Source organism: Panthera tigris, chromosome B1, assembly GCF_018350195.1.
Source record: "Panthera tigris isolate Pti1 chromosome B1, P.tigris_Pti1_mat1.1, whole genome shotgun sequence".
Taxonomy (NCBI): Eukaryota; Metazoa; Chordata; class Mammalia; order Carnivora; family Felidae; genus Panthera; species Panthera tigris.
This window is the reverse complement of record NC_056663.1, coordinates 171,254,440-171,269,722: the sequence shown is the minus strand read 5'-3', so window position 1 is coordinate 171,269,722 and position 15,283 is coordinate 171,254,440. Positions and strand designations below refer to the sequence as shown.

The 15,283-nt window shown below is 36.5% G+C and overlaps 1 protein-coding gene and 1 long non-coding RNA gene across 5 annotated transcripts in view; one reads left to right on the top strand and one right to left on the bottom strand.

Moving 5' to 3' along the window:
- Window positions 1-2,445: 2,445 nt before the first annotated feature.
- SMIM14 (small integral membrane protein 14) overlaps window positions 2,446-15,283 on the bottom strand; it is a 77,756-nt gene continuing 64,918 nt past the window's right edge. For all 4 annotated transcript variants that reach the window (XM_042984697.1, XM_042984698.1, XM_042984696.1 and 1 more), the window contains 2 exons: window positions 6,457-6,599; window positions 2,446-4,361 (listed from right to left, as the gene is read on the bottom strand). In XM_042984697.1, the coding sequence (XP_042840631.1) occupies window positions 4,329-4,361; window positions 6,457-6,599 (176 nt within the window). In that variant the 3' untranslated portion in view covers window positions 2,446-4,328. The remainder of the gene's footprint in view (window positions 4,362-6,456; window positions 6,600-15,283) is intronic.
- Window positions 3,764-4,943, top strand: LOC122238056. The gene is made up of 2 exons (XR_006217042.1): window positions 3,764-3,852; window positions 4,569-4,943. It is a non-coding gene; the product is annotated as an uncharacterized LOC122238056 (long non-coding RNA).

Below are 15,283 nucleotides of genomic sequence, written 5' to 3'. Positions count from 1 at the left end.
CAGATTTTTAAGAAGTAAGACCTCTGGTATTGCAGGGATTGTAAATATTTTTTTCTCATTCCCAAATTTCCTAGAAACAAGAAGAGTTTTGTATAAGGGAATATTCTTTTTTGATATGAAAGTTGCCTTATTCTTAAAATTACACATATTATTCTTTACCCGTACATATTCCCTGCTTCCCAGACATCTTCCACCTCCCTTTCAATAGACGTTATTAATTTGGCATCTGATGATTTAAAATGGTTTCCGTAATCTAATTTTGAATAACACCCATTTTAAAGCAGAAACAGTTTAGCAATTAACAAATATAAATGCTTGTTGAAATGTTTACTGAACCAACATAGTCCATTTGTTTGAGAAAAGATATGCAAAGTTAAGTTTCCCATGGGAAAAGATCACCTTGATAACTCCAATTTTTAAAAATCTGAGCATGATAGATAATCACAGTTGGTGTTTATGGAACTTTTTGGTGGGGAGAAAAACCAACTCTATAAACTGAGATTTGGAGCTGAGAAAACTATCAGATGAAATGGCAGGAAGAAAAAACTTATTAGAATTCCACTTTCTAAGAGGAAAACTAATACTGCAGAACCATTTAATGAAAACTTATCATTACAGGGGTTCAGAGATCTACTGACATATGTATGACAAACCTGAGATTGAAATCATTAACTGCCTTCAGGAAATTATGTATTTCACAAATTTTGCTGTTTTAAAGAACACTTAAATATCACAAAGACACTGATACCATAACCATGCCCAGAGCAATTGTAAAATTGCTTAAAAAATTGTAAAATTGTCTAAAAAAAATTTTAACATGTATATGGGGATTAACAATCCTAGTTATCTGGATGCATTCCAGGTCACAGGACAAAAGCAAATTCTTACTTTGGCATGTGTTCAGTACAGTTACATGTCTAGCTCCTTTTAAGTAACATCTGTCTGCTCAAATAATTAATACTATTGGATATTATTCCCTCAAAGCAAATGTCTATCAACCCTGCATCCTAGAAGAAATTTGAAAAACAGTAACTAAAGAAATGTAATTGTAATCTAATTTCCTAAAGATTTCTCAGAATCTCTACTTCTGAATACTGGCCCTACTGCTATTATAGAAATGTTTTCCTTGAAAATTCCATTTCTCTATGGAATGTCTTTAGTTAGGAGTAAATAGTCTTACAAAGAAATTGTTTAATAAAGAATGTTAACATTTTACTAAGCAAAAGATGTTTGCTTCAATTCCCACAAAAGCCAAACAGAAAACAATGCGTTACTAACGTTTTCTATTTATTCATTAATAAAAAGTGCATAGTACAAGCCCTTTATCCCAGTCCAAGTACTCAGTAAAAGATTACAATAAACCCTGGATGGCACAGACATGATTTGTTTGGCATGATTTAAACATTTAAAAACAGCAATTAATATTTAGTACATCACATGACCACTTTTGCTTTTAACAAAGCAATCATCAGACATGGTAACAAATACATATGATTTTTCATTTAGAAATATTATGTTAAGACTAAACCTACTATTGCAACAACAAAAATTTAATCCATTATGTGTAAACGCTTCATTTCTCCTTCAAGTTGCTATTTTGTGTCGTAAGCTGATGCGCTGGTCCAATTTTAGCACATGTTTATTTAGAGTGACAGACTTTAATTCAGAGTGATAAATTTCCAAGGTTTCTTTGAAAATATAAAAATTCAGTAATTCTATAAATACTACCACATCACATACCACACAATGACACTAAAAGTAACCATGGAATAGCTGAACCTAACAGTTACTTTGGAAAATCTCTGCAAGTTTAAAATATGACCTGCTGGCTATGGGATAGTGCTTGGATAGATACATGATAAAATCTTTTACTATACACAGTTCCAATGTTAACTTTTTCCATATGGAAAGAAAACATTACTTTGCATAAGGTACATCAAATAACTCTTAAATAAAATTAATGTTAGTTGTGGAATATTTAAGAGCCAAAAATTAAAATGTGAAGCTTTAGCTTTCTTTTTTCCAGATTATTTAAAAATGATTGTAGCCACAGTTCAGGTGAATGTTTACAAGCCAAGTAATGACTAAGAGTGTGCTCAATAAGAAGGCCACATGTAGAAGTTTAAGAATTAAATAGAATAATATAAATTACTAGTTAGGTTAACAGGAATACTTTATATGCAGTAGTACATGGTCTTTCTCAGGAATATGGAGAAATTTTATAAGCAAAAAAACCAAAACTACTTCTCTAGGAGCTTTGTTGCTAATTAAATAGATGGTCCATATAGAAAAGGTTAATATTCTAGATGTACTATCAATTAAGTGTACATAACAGAAATGAAGAACCAGGAATAAGAATCTAGATTTGCAGGTCTCTAGCTAACACCAGACATTCTGTTCCCAGGTCTAGGCCAGTTGGCTTCAACCAAAGCCAATTCTCAATTATTTGTGAGCCACAGATTCGGTAAATACATCAGTATCTCTGCCAAAGATTGGCTTTCTAGCAGCTTAGAGAAAAGACTGTTAGGATATATGTGTAAGCCTTCAAAGTCTAGGGGGCAAGGGCAGAAAAAGGAATGCTTACAGAGATTTAGCTCCATCCTATGCCATTCCTGCCCTTTCTGCATTAAATACTCTAACAGCTATAAAGCTGGGAAGGTTTCCAGGCCCAGCAAGAGGAAGAACTTTAAACCTCTGGTGCTCAATTATCCAAGATTTGACTTACCTGTGTTATGATACCCTTCAATTAGCATAAAGTAATTGAGTAGGTTATATTATGTCAAGAAATTAAGCACAAAGCCAAGATGCACAAAAGGAATGCAAGCAGTCAATATTGGATTATATAATGAATGAAGCCCTTAAAATGTTTATGGCCTAAAATGTAATCATAATAAAGGGGGGAAATACCCTATGAGCATCACACAATTGTATCAGAGACTCTATTAAACAGTACAATGATATAGAGAAGTTTATTAATTCATACAAGTAATTTCTCAGATCAATACAGTGAAAAGCTAGACTCATCTGGGGGAAAAATCCTTACATTGATAGCAAAATATTTTCTAGCCCCCATAAACCATCTGTAATCACTTGCTAAGAAAAAATTCCATAACCACATAGGTCATGCAGACTTCGTTTTTATGCCATTTGTATTTTCTTTCAAACTGAGCAAAACAATGCAACCTTTTACTTTTCATACATTTCAAAATTTTACTTATATTAATGCTCCTCCTCACCCAATCCATCTTATTACTAAACAAGAATGAGATAAGGGGTGAGAAAAAGATCCTTGATTGCTTTTTCATTTTCCTCCTTCTCCCTTGGAGTAAACTAAGAATTCATCAAATATATTTTAAAGTAAGAAGGATAATAAAAGATTCAATTTTTTCCTCACAGAAAAAATAGACTAAATAAGTAAAGAGCATTCAAATATCAGTAACCAAATAGGTCCCCAATACAGCTTTAAGATAGTTCCATTTAACAGGGAAGTGTTAGAACAGAAAACAAGGTTCCTGAGAGGCACCCATTTAACAAATAAATTATAGCTTAAATTATTACTGTATAGAATATACTTGGCAAAGGCAGAAAGAATTAACTTTTTTCCTCCTTTCACAAACCTTGTAAGGCTATAATGGACTGTAAATCATCCACCATATTTAAATCATGTTTAAAGTTCTCCTAATATTAGACATTTTTACGGGAATAAAAAACTTAGTAAACAACTATTTCATTTCTTCTCCCTACCTTTTCTAGCCATATAAGCCAGTTGTAGTGGATGACACAGAATTGTAAAATATTCCAAAGGCTGCCACAGTCCCAAGAACTAGAGATAACTGCCACCCGCAAATCAAGGTAAATGTAAATACAGTGTGGTTCTAATTTTTTTTCATACAATCTCAGACAACCCCAAGTAACTTTATAAATACCTAATGAAAAAAAAAAGCAATTTTAAAACCTATCAAAACTGTTTAAAATATTTAAATGCAGAGATCTCAAATTTCCTTCAATCAGGCCAGAAATCATCACAAAAATTATCACAGTTACAAACAGAATGAGTGGAATGTTTAAGTGTAGGATAACCAAAAAAGCCCATGTAACTTTTTTTAATATAATCATTTACTCAAATATGCTGTAAAAAGGAATGGTGATAACACAGGAAGCAAAAATAAGCTTGCAAGTGAAATTTCTAGAGGCTCATGAAAACAATACCATCCCATATTGCAGATGCAAAAGGAAAAACAGTTCTAACGGGGTTAAGAGTACTCTGGTCATCTTCGTTCATTTGGTCGTGCAAGGTGTTAACTATTTTCACTTCCCATATCACAAAGTTAGTCCACAGGAGGGGCTGGTGGATCTTGTCCCTGGCATATTAGAAAGACAGAAATTATGGAACTTACTTCTTAAATCCCGGTGCAACTAATCTAACACATATAGTAAGTGTTGAGCAGCATGCCCACCACCCTCCAATCCCTAATCATGTACTTATTTAACTTTTTATATGTTTCTGCACAAGGGAACACTAGATTAACACTGTAATTCACCAATGTTTGTTTCATTCCTCTCTGTAGCACAGAAGAAAGGAAAATTGTGTAACAGTAGTATGATATGGAGGAAACTGCTCTCCCTGACAGCTCCAGAAGTGGTATTTAAACCAATAAAGGTAGCATCATCCCTCTTGCTAAGATGACTGAGCTCAGTACAACCAAAGAGAAGCTAGAGATTTTTGTTTCTCACTACAGAATGTCAGTGAGGAAGCATGTGACTCCAGATGCTGTTGGCAGGCATCCTATGACCACAAAGGGAGCTCACTTCGGAATGAAGCTGATGGTCTGAGGAAAGAAAGTAGGGCTTCGATGATACTGTTAAACAATCTAAAACACTGATCCTACAACCTTTCTGGATTTTCTAATGTGTAAACCAATAAAGCCACTTGTTTAAACCAGGCCAAGCTGATTTTTGTTACTTGCAGGAGAAAGTATTTGAACTGTAAAGGAAAGATCAAAGCTTTAGAAACCTTCAAGAAGATTCCATTTATTTACTGTGACCTGCTATAGGAGGCTCCAGTTGAGGGTGGTCAATTTTTCAAATAGGTCAAAACATGAACTATAGCCTAAAATTAGTCAATATGTTTTCTTGCTTATTCTTAGGGCAGTGGGCCTACTCTTCTAGAACTGCTGGCCTACAATGAAATAAGATTTAGGGACTATTATCTTAAATTTCTGTCAGTTTTGATGGCTTCTAAACCAGCTTATTAAGTTGAACTTCTTTAGCTCCAAAAGTTGAGGAAGTTGGTCTTTGCTATGAAAGTAGTAAAACTATGCATAGAAAGTAAGAAAAAAGGCTGAAGAGAAAGCACCTTATCAAGACAACATACAAGCTGTTTTATGGATATCTTCCTCTCCATGAAAAACAAAAAATAAATTTAAGGCCCTTTATATCGTGCTAATGATGCTTTCTTTCTTAAAATCAGCATGGCTACATAACTAAATGTTCTATTAAAAAAAAAAAAAGCACTGATCAATTATCATTTGCTTTCTCCTATGTAAGAAATTAGTTTAACTAAACTTCTAATAATAACAACACAGATTGTGGAAAAGAAATAATTTTAGCAATTCCATATGGTGAAGATTGGAGAAGGGAATTAGTGGGATAATTTGGTGTTCAACAATGAATTCATCATGGAAATATTTTTCAAGAGATAACATACAAGTCAAATAGAAAAGAAAAAATATAAATGCTGGTTCTCAAAACAATTAAAAGGAATCCTTCAATGGAGTTTCTTCTATTCAAGATAGCACAAAACACTGCCTGTTGGGTCACTTTATTTATCCTATTTTTTACCTAGGTTCTATAAATGGTAGTAATCATGACTATCAAGATTTATCAACATGAATGATCCTATCTCTCCTTTGCCAGCGTTTGATCTATTATGATGCAGAACTGGATGAGTTTTTAAGAGAAACTGGATGGGAAAACAGGATTTAGCCAGATAGGCTCAGGGTCTCTACTGAATTTAATAGCTAGGGCAGAAGGGGAAAAAGTGAAGTAGACGGAAAAATATGAACCATAGCTAGTAAGAGAATTTAAAGAGCGGGAACCATGAGAAGCAAGGGATCAACTGTGAGGAACTGGGGAGTGAAAGATTTGAGAAGTACTGCTGTGGATTATTATGAACTGGATCATTTTCTATGTTGAGAAAGACTGGGATGTGAGTAAAGATTGGAATTCATTCTACAATTCTTTTTGGGCTACTGGTCTGTGTTTCTCTCTATATGTAACTCCATGAAGATTAAGCCTTTTGGGGTTGCAAGATTTACAAGAACTACATAGGAAGAACTTATTCCATGAGTTAAATCTTCCTTTTGCTAATTCAGATATTTCAGTCAAAACAAACTCCTCCCATTCCCAGGCCACACCCACCCCTACCCAAATGAATTTCTAATCCACAACACTTACATTATGAGGACTGGTTGGCTTTCCAGTAAGATTGGATCCTCTTAGATTAGGAGGTCTCAGTAGAAACAAAATCACTGCAATAACCATCCAGGCCATCAAGATCATGGTAATACTGATGCCATTATCACCAGAAGGTCCTGGCACTAAAGAAAAACAAAAAATATATTTGCAACAAAAAATGTAGCATGGTTATAATATTGTTAGATAATTTAAGAATAAATTCTAATGTTCAAGTGGCATTTTCAAAAATTGTATTACACATTTGAAAATATACAATGAAAAATTGTATACACATTTTAAGAAATACAATTATGAAATATTACATCTTGAATTTTCCTTTCTTCTTGTGAGAAAATCTAAATGGTAAATGGTAAAAATAGTCATAAGACGAAACCTATTAAATGAGGATTTTAATATATAGTGGTTCTTAATATTTTGGTGTGACAGAATCCTTTGAGAATTTTAGAAAAATTAAGGACTCTTTCCACTGTAAGAATCCATGTATACACACTCAATTTTGCATATCATTTGGGAAGGTTCATGAACCCACAAAGCCACCCATCCCCAGATATACTGAGATCTACAAAACCCAGGTTAAAACCACCTGATGTACAGTAAAGACACTCTACCTCAGGACAGGAAAATTCTGAATTTTAATTACAAAAGCAGCATGAAAAAATAACAGAGCTTAAGGAAAAGGAACCATGTGAATTGTATAATATATAAATTAAAGATCCCTTGAATGATATTCTCAAAGAGATAGTAATTTGGCCTTCTTTTTTAACAAAAAGAAGTTGGATTCAGATACAGATATTCTAAAATCTATCCATTTATCGGGAGAAAGAAGTCAGGGCTGTGTGTGTCAGTAATAGTTTCTCCCAGCTCCTCAGGCAGCCATATCTTATTTAATTCATTATTACAAGTACCTAACACAGTGCTGGCCCATGGTATGAGCCTAACAAATTTCTGCTAAATAAAACAGACTTATAATTGACGTATATTAGAGAACTCAGTTGTCATAAATGAAAATTACAGAAGATAGATTTCTTTTAAGTTATTTATTTATTTATTTATTTATTTATTTATTTATTGAGAGAGAGAGAGAGAGAGAGAGAGAGAAGAAGGGGCAGAGAGAGGGGGAGAGGATCCACACTGTCAGCACAGAGCCTGATGTAGGGCTTGAATTCACGAACCATGAGATCATGGCCTGACCTGAAATTGAATTAGACACTTAATCAACTGAGCCACCCAGGAGCCCCTATTTTAAGAGATAGAGAACGAGAGTGTAAGCAAGGAAGGGACAGAGAGAGAGGGAGAAAGAATACCAAGCAGGCTCCGCACTGTCAGCACAGAGCCCTACATGGGGCTCTATCTCATGAACCATGATATCATAACAAGCCGAAATCAAAACTCAGAGTGTGTTAAGGGACTGAAGCCACCCAGGCACCACATGAGAGGGTTTTGTTGTTGTTGTTGTTGTTGTTTTTAAAGCAAATACTATTGGGACGCTTGGGTACTCAGTCAGTTAAGTGTCTGATTCTTGGTTTCAGTTCAGGTCGTGATCTCACAGTTCATGAGTTCAAGCCCTGCATCAGGATCTGTGCTGACAGTATGGAGTCTGCTTGGGATTCGCCCTTTCTCTCTGCCTCTCTCTCTTAAAATAAACATTAAAAAAAAGCAAATACTATTATTTTTATTGCTAAATAATAGCTAAAATTTGAATCGTTACTTTGAACCAGGCATCTCTGTTAATCCTTTTAACAATCTTATTTTATGGTAAGTACTACCATATTTTCATTTTATTGATGAAGAAACTGGGGAAAAGGGGGGTTAAATCCTAATGTCATATAGTTGGTATGTGGCAAAGCTGGGATTTTAATACAGCTGGTGTCATTCCAGAGGCTGTACTCTTAACCAACCTCTTTGCCATGTCAGAATCTCTGACAATACCACAGAGTGAGACAGAACCTGAAAATTATTAGTCCTGTGAGTAGTAAAATTAGAAAACAGATTTAAAAAGGATTTTTGATGAATAAGCTTGTAAGTAGAGGTTAGGTAAAATTGGGTTATTTAAAGTTAAAGAAAGAGAACTGTGACTTCTACACATTATCACTTCTTATGGTGCCCCTGTCTCAGAAATAAAATGCCAGATTAATGGTATAGACCAGAAGTGAAACCCCAATGTCAATTCTTATGTATTATTCAATTTGAAAGTGGGTCTCTTCCTTTCATTTTATTTTATTTAAAAAAAATTTTTTTAACGTTTATTTTTGAGACAGAGACAGAGCATAAACAGGGGAGGGTCAGAGAGAGGGAGACATAGAGTCTGAAACAGGCTCCAGGCTCTGAGCTGTCAGCACAGAGCCCGACGCGGGGCTCGAACTCACGGACCGCGAGATCATGACCCTAGCCGAAGTCGGCCGCTTCACCAACTGAGCCACCCAGGCGCCCCTCTTCCTTTCATTTTATAAGTAATCTCTACATCCAGCGTGAGGCTCGAACTCACAACCCTGAGATCAAGAATTGAATGCTCCAACAACTAAGCCAGCCAGGCACCCCAGGTCTCTTATTTTTTGATACTCTTTGCACATAAAATATTCTTCACGGGGTTGAACCTTGGATCACTAATTTACTAATTCATGTCTTTGTAGACATGAAAATGCCTACTCTCACAGTCATGTTATGGTTCTCAGTTTCCTGTAACTGTCTCCTAGCTTGGTTCTTATTCCTGTCTTTCTTTTCTGCATATTGCTGCCAGAAAAGTCTGCTTAGAACACTGCTCGTAACAGATCTGCTGACCAACCCAGTGACTTACTGACTACTGCTTCAACTCTGAACTCTTCAGCCTGGCCTTTCCTCATAGGATTTGGCCCTACTCATCATATTAACTCTAAATATTTCTCACATAAAGCATCCTCTTGCTCTAGTCAACCATAGTATCTTCTTCCTTCTTTAGCCAGTGGTAGTCTGGTCTGTCTATGCTTAAGAATAGCCTGTGATGACAGCAATACCACAGATTCTACGGCTCTACCTCACACCATCTAATTCAGGAGCAGCTCAGGGATGGGGTCAGGAACCAACAATATTTTAAAAACTTCCCAAATGAATATGATGCAACAGTTCAATGCTAGTTTGGCTGAAAGAATTTGCCAATTTTACAAACTCAGTCCTGGGGTACTCATGATTTTTTCCCTGTCTAGCATGTGCTTACAAATAACCACCATTGGGGCGCCTGGGTGGCTCAGTCGGTTGGACGGCCGACTTCGGCTCAAGTCATGATCTCGCTGTCCGTGAGTTCGAGCCCCGCGTCGGGCTCTGTGCTGACCTGCTCGGAGCCTGGAGCCTGTTTCGGATTCTGTGTCTCCCTCTCTCTCTGACCCCCCCCCCCCCAATTCATGCTCTATCTCTCTCTGTCTCAAAAATACATAAACGTTAAAAAAAAAAAAAACCCAAATAACCACCATTTATTCACCTACATCACTCTCTTCTATAAAAATCTCCATTTTTGGGGCACCTGGGTGGCTCACTCAGCTGAGCGTCCAACTTCAGCTCAGGTCATGATCTCACGGTTTATGGGTTCAAGACCCACATTTGGCTCGCTACTGTCAGTGCAAAGCCTGCTTTGGATCCTCTGTCCCCCTCTCTCTTTGCCCCACCTCTGCTTGCACTCTCTCAAAAGTGAATAAACATTTTGTTCTCACTTTTGAGAGAGAGAGAGCATGAGCAGGGGAGCGGTAGAGAGAGAGGGAGACACAGAATCCAAGCAGGCTCCAAGCTCTGAGCTGTCAGCACAGAGCCTGATGTGGTGCTTGACCCCATGAACTGTGAGATCATGACCTGAGCCGAAGTCGAACATTTAACCAACTAAGCCACCAAGGCGTCCCAAAAATGAATAAACATTTTTTTAAAAATCTCCATTTTCTCAGTCCTCTCCTTCCTTTCTTCTCTGGACTAGTGTAGCATTCCTAGTTTGAAGGAATGGCTTCCTATTTGTTCTAATTAGGACATTAACTTTTCAAGAACTGAGACCGTTTTATAGCTGTTTGACTCCATTACTTCTTAGCTATATAATCTCTGTGCCTCAATTTCTTCACCTGTGAAATGGAAATATTACTATCATCCCAGAGAGTAGTTGTGAGGATTGAAATGATCAGTACATAAGGAGCAGTTAGTACAGTGACTGGTACACAGAAGGTATTTAATACCAGTATTGAATACCCCAGGAGGTATTCATAACCAGTATTATGCACACAGAAAAGTCTGAGTACAGATATATCCTGGTGTGAATAACTAGGCTGGATAAGATGCTGAAGTGGGAATGGAAAAGGGTCAAATACAAATAGTAGTAGGATGGGAGAAGCAAAACACGTGGTGACTGACTGGACTGACAGTAGAAGGGGGAAGAAAAGAAGTTAAAGATGCCTCTAAAGTCTCTGAAGGGTAGTAATGTGCAGTAAAATTTCTCTACTTAAAAGGCTAAAAAAAAAAAAAAAGGTTAAACGGATATCATTTTCCTAACCTTCAAAGTTTGATAAGTTCATTTCTCTTATTCTCCAATAACTCAAGGCCCCTCTCAGAATAAAGAATAATAGCTAAATCAATTAAAGTTGAACCTCTTGGGGTGCCTGGGTAGCTCAGTTGGTTAAGCATCCAACTCCTGATTTCGGCTCATGTTATGATTTCATGGTTCTTGAGATTGAGCCAGAGCCTGCTTGGGATTCATTCCCTCTCTCTCTCTCTCTCTCTCTCTCTCTCTCTCTCTCTGCCTCTCTCTCTGCCTCTCTCTCTCAAAATAAATAAATAGACTTAAAAAAAAAAAGTTGAACCTCTTGACCATAGTCAGTGTTTTTCTATTTATATTAGCCCCATAAAATTAAGATGGTTCTAGAATGTATTTTCACATAGGTATACTGTGCAAGATTATTTTTTTTAAAAAACGTAGAAAAAAATAGAAACAAACCTAAATGCCTGCCAAGAGTGTCTGATTAGTAAATTAGGGGAACATCTGCACAATGTAATACCATGAAGCTGTAAAAAAATGTTTAGGGAAGTTTCCATGAGATATGCTATTTTTTTTTTTGACTGAAAAAAAAAGGTGAAAAACTGTGTACCAAGAAAGGAAGTAAATAATATACAGTTTGCTTGTACATGAATAAATTCTGGAAAGGTACATAAAAAGCTAATAATACCTGAGACAGCACCTGAGTAGATGAGAAAATGTAAGGAGGAAGATAACTTTTCAGTGTTCATTAATTAAGTCCTTGATTTGTGAACTATATATAAAAAAATACATTGAATTAAACAAAAAAAGTTCAGGATTGGAGAGCCTGGGTAGTATCTGAACTGAGTTGGACTTCTTGAAATATTCAGAAACAGACATGAATAGAATCACCGATGGCATTCTGTGATTATTTGTAGTCCCTTATGACAAGATTCGCTTTTTCATAAAGTCTCCAAACAGGTATGCTACTCAAACTCCCTCATACTACATGTATCTGATACAAACAAATATAACGGGCAGCTATTTTTTTAAATTTATTTTTATTTTATTTTTTTAAGTTCGCTCCATGCCCAATGTGAGGCTTGAACTCACAGCCTTGAGATTAACAGTTGCAAGCTCTACTGACTGAGCCAGCCAGGTGCGCCTAATTTTAAGTTTTATTTTTATTTAAGTAACCTCTATACCCAACATGGGGCTTGAACTCACTACCTCAGGATCAAGAGTTGTATGCTCTTCCAACTGAGCCAGCCAGGCACCCCAAGGAACAGAGATTTTAAAGTCAGTATAGAGAGGTGAACAGGCACTGGTCCCCGGGGTTTTTACTGTGATAACTTTTTGACACATACACATATTAAGGGGTACAATCACATGGGAGATATAAAATCTGTTCCCTCACTGCCTGGAAATGATTTGCCTTAAGAGAGTAAATACTTTTTGCTGTATCGTCTGGCAAGATGTCAAATCAAAAAATGTAAAAGGACTCTGTGCATCAAAATACAGCATTCTGCTTTGCTTAACGTTTAAGTCTTTAGTTATAAGCAAATGTATTACAAATAGCTTGTCAAATGGAATATTCACAGTGAAGCTATTAACTTACCTGGACACCAGGAAGATGAAGGAGTAGAGAGGGATGCTCTAAGAGCTGGTAGATCCCAAGGGATTATTTCTACAAACTTACATAGGCTTCCAGTGGAAAAGCAGAAATAGAACAGTGAAAGTGGTGCATTAGCACCAGGAGGCTTTAACTCTGCAATTTTGGGGCTGTATGGAGTAATTACATTATCCTCACAGTATAGCTACCTGTTTTCAAGTTGATTTACTCCAGAATTAAGTTAGTGATAGAGCTGGTTTCCACACAACATTTTATCTGAAAGGCAGTCTTTCAGAAGAGTGAGCAGACTTGCTCCCTACTGCTCTAGAGAGCAAAACTATGGGTGGACACCACAATGAAGTGGGAGTTTAGCTCAATATAAAGAATCATGCACTATTCGGTGATCCATACTTACTGTTGTAATTGTCCTCTTAATAAATTGATCCTTTTGTCATTTTGGAAAAAAAAAAAAAAGAATCATGTACCAACTGAATCTGCTAATACACTGCAGCTAAATTCTGCTCCCACACAAAGTAATGAGCTCAGATTCAATTAAATCACCTCAAATTCATGCAACAAACCATGGCAAGCACAATGAGTATTGTGATATAATAAGAAATATAGAGGCATCTGGGTGGCATCGTCGGCTAAGCATCCTGACTCTTGATTTCTGCTCAGGCTGTGATCTAACGGTTGTGATACTGAGCCCTGCGTCGGGCTCCATGCTGGGTGTGGAGCCTGCTTAAATCCTCTCTCCCCCTCTCCCTCTGCCATTCCCCCTTACCTGCATGTGTGCACACATACATGTGTGCGCGCTCTCTCTCTCTCAAAAAAAGAAAAAAGCAAGACAAAACAAAAAAGGAAAAAAAAGGAAAAGAAAAAAAGAAATATATATTTGGTCTTCATTCCAGTTCCTAGCACAGAAATCCTAAAACTCTTGGATTTCCTGAGAGATAGGAAAGAAATGTCATTTTATAATTAATAATAAACGTTTCAACCAAACCTGAGTTTATGCTAATGAAGTGACTTTGGGGGCCTCTATAGGCTTCAGGATGGGGTCTGGTTGCCAGAGTTTGACCATATAATTAGAGAGCTGGAACTTTCAGCTCCACTACCTAACCTCCAGGCAGGAAAGTGGCTGGAGATCAACTTACTCACCAATGGCCAATGATTTAATCATTCCTGCCTACAGAATAGAATCTCCATAAAAACTCTAAACAATGGGGTTCAGAGAGCTTCCTGATTGGTGAATACATCGAGGTGCTGGGAAAGTGGCACACTCAGAGAAAACAGGGAAACTCTGCACCCTTCCACCACATATCTTGCCCTGTGCACCCTTTCTATTTGGCTGTTCTTGAGTTGTACCCTTTATAATACACTGGTAATGTAAATAAACTGTTTTCCTGAGTTCTGTGAGCCATTCTAGCAAATTACTGAACCTGAGTAGGGGACAGTAGGAACTCTAGATTAAAATATATTTTATGAAAACAGCATTAATTCACTGCAGAAAATTTAGAATACAAAGAAAAGTAATTCTAACACCTACAGGAAACAACTGCACAAACCATTTAAAAACATGACTTTCAGAAAGGATTTCCACCAAACACTAAAAGAACCAGGGAAGAAAAACTGGCCAATATAACTAAATTAATATTTAAGCTCTAGAGTTTTGTCTTTATGTTTAGATTAAAGAAATGAAATTTCATTCAAAGAAGTAAGAGTATATTTGGTTTACAGGTGGGGTTGGGCTCTAGGATCACAGATACCACAAATGTAATAAATATTTGTTTTTCCATAAGAAGTTCAGTAAGATTATTTTCAACTAGAAGAACAGGTTTTAGCTTTACCTGCTGGAGGAAAATTTTGAGCTGCTTATCAGAAAGCACACTGCAGATTAATGAATGCACTGAAAAAGCAACATAAAGAAATCTGGAGTGGGGGAAACACCACACATCACCCCAACAACCTAACACAACGTCTACACATTACCGTTACCTTCTTGTCCAGAAGCATATAATTACTACCCTGATGCACCAATGGAAAATGTTCTGACAAAATTTCTACTTTGGGCTAAGCACTGTAATAGCTCCTATTTCTCTAAGCTGTTATATTTACAGAATTTAATGGGACACCCAGTTCACATAATAGTAACAATAATTAATAATGTAATAACAAGTGCCTTTAAAATAGTACCTTACTATATTTTAGCTTCATTACAAAATAAAGTGGAGCTCAGCTTTGGGATGGTATGTATAAGCACAGAGCCTATTAATAAATGCAATTTGGTAACATGTCAAAAATCTTAAAATGCACATAAAATGTAGCAAGGGAAGTTAGAATGTTGAGATTTAGAATGGGATCAAACTTGGGGCACCTGGGTGGCTCAGTTAAGTATCCGACTCTTGATTTTGGCTCAGGACATGATCTCACAGTTTGTGGGATTGAGTCCGGCTCCTTGCAGACTTGGGATTCTCTCTCCCTCTCTCTCTGCCCTTCTTCTGCTTGCACACTCCCTCTCTCTCCCAAAATAACTAAATAAACTTAAAAAAAAGAAGTTAAAAAAAAGAGAATGGAATCAAACTTAAGTTATTGACTTAAAACAGATGGCTATTAGTTGTTATATGTAAACCCCCAAACAAAAACTTACAGTAAACACACAAAAGATAAAGAAATATAAGCATAACACTAAAGAAAGTCATCAAACCAGAAAGGAAGATAGCAAGAAAAGAACAGAA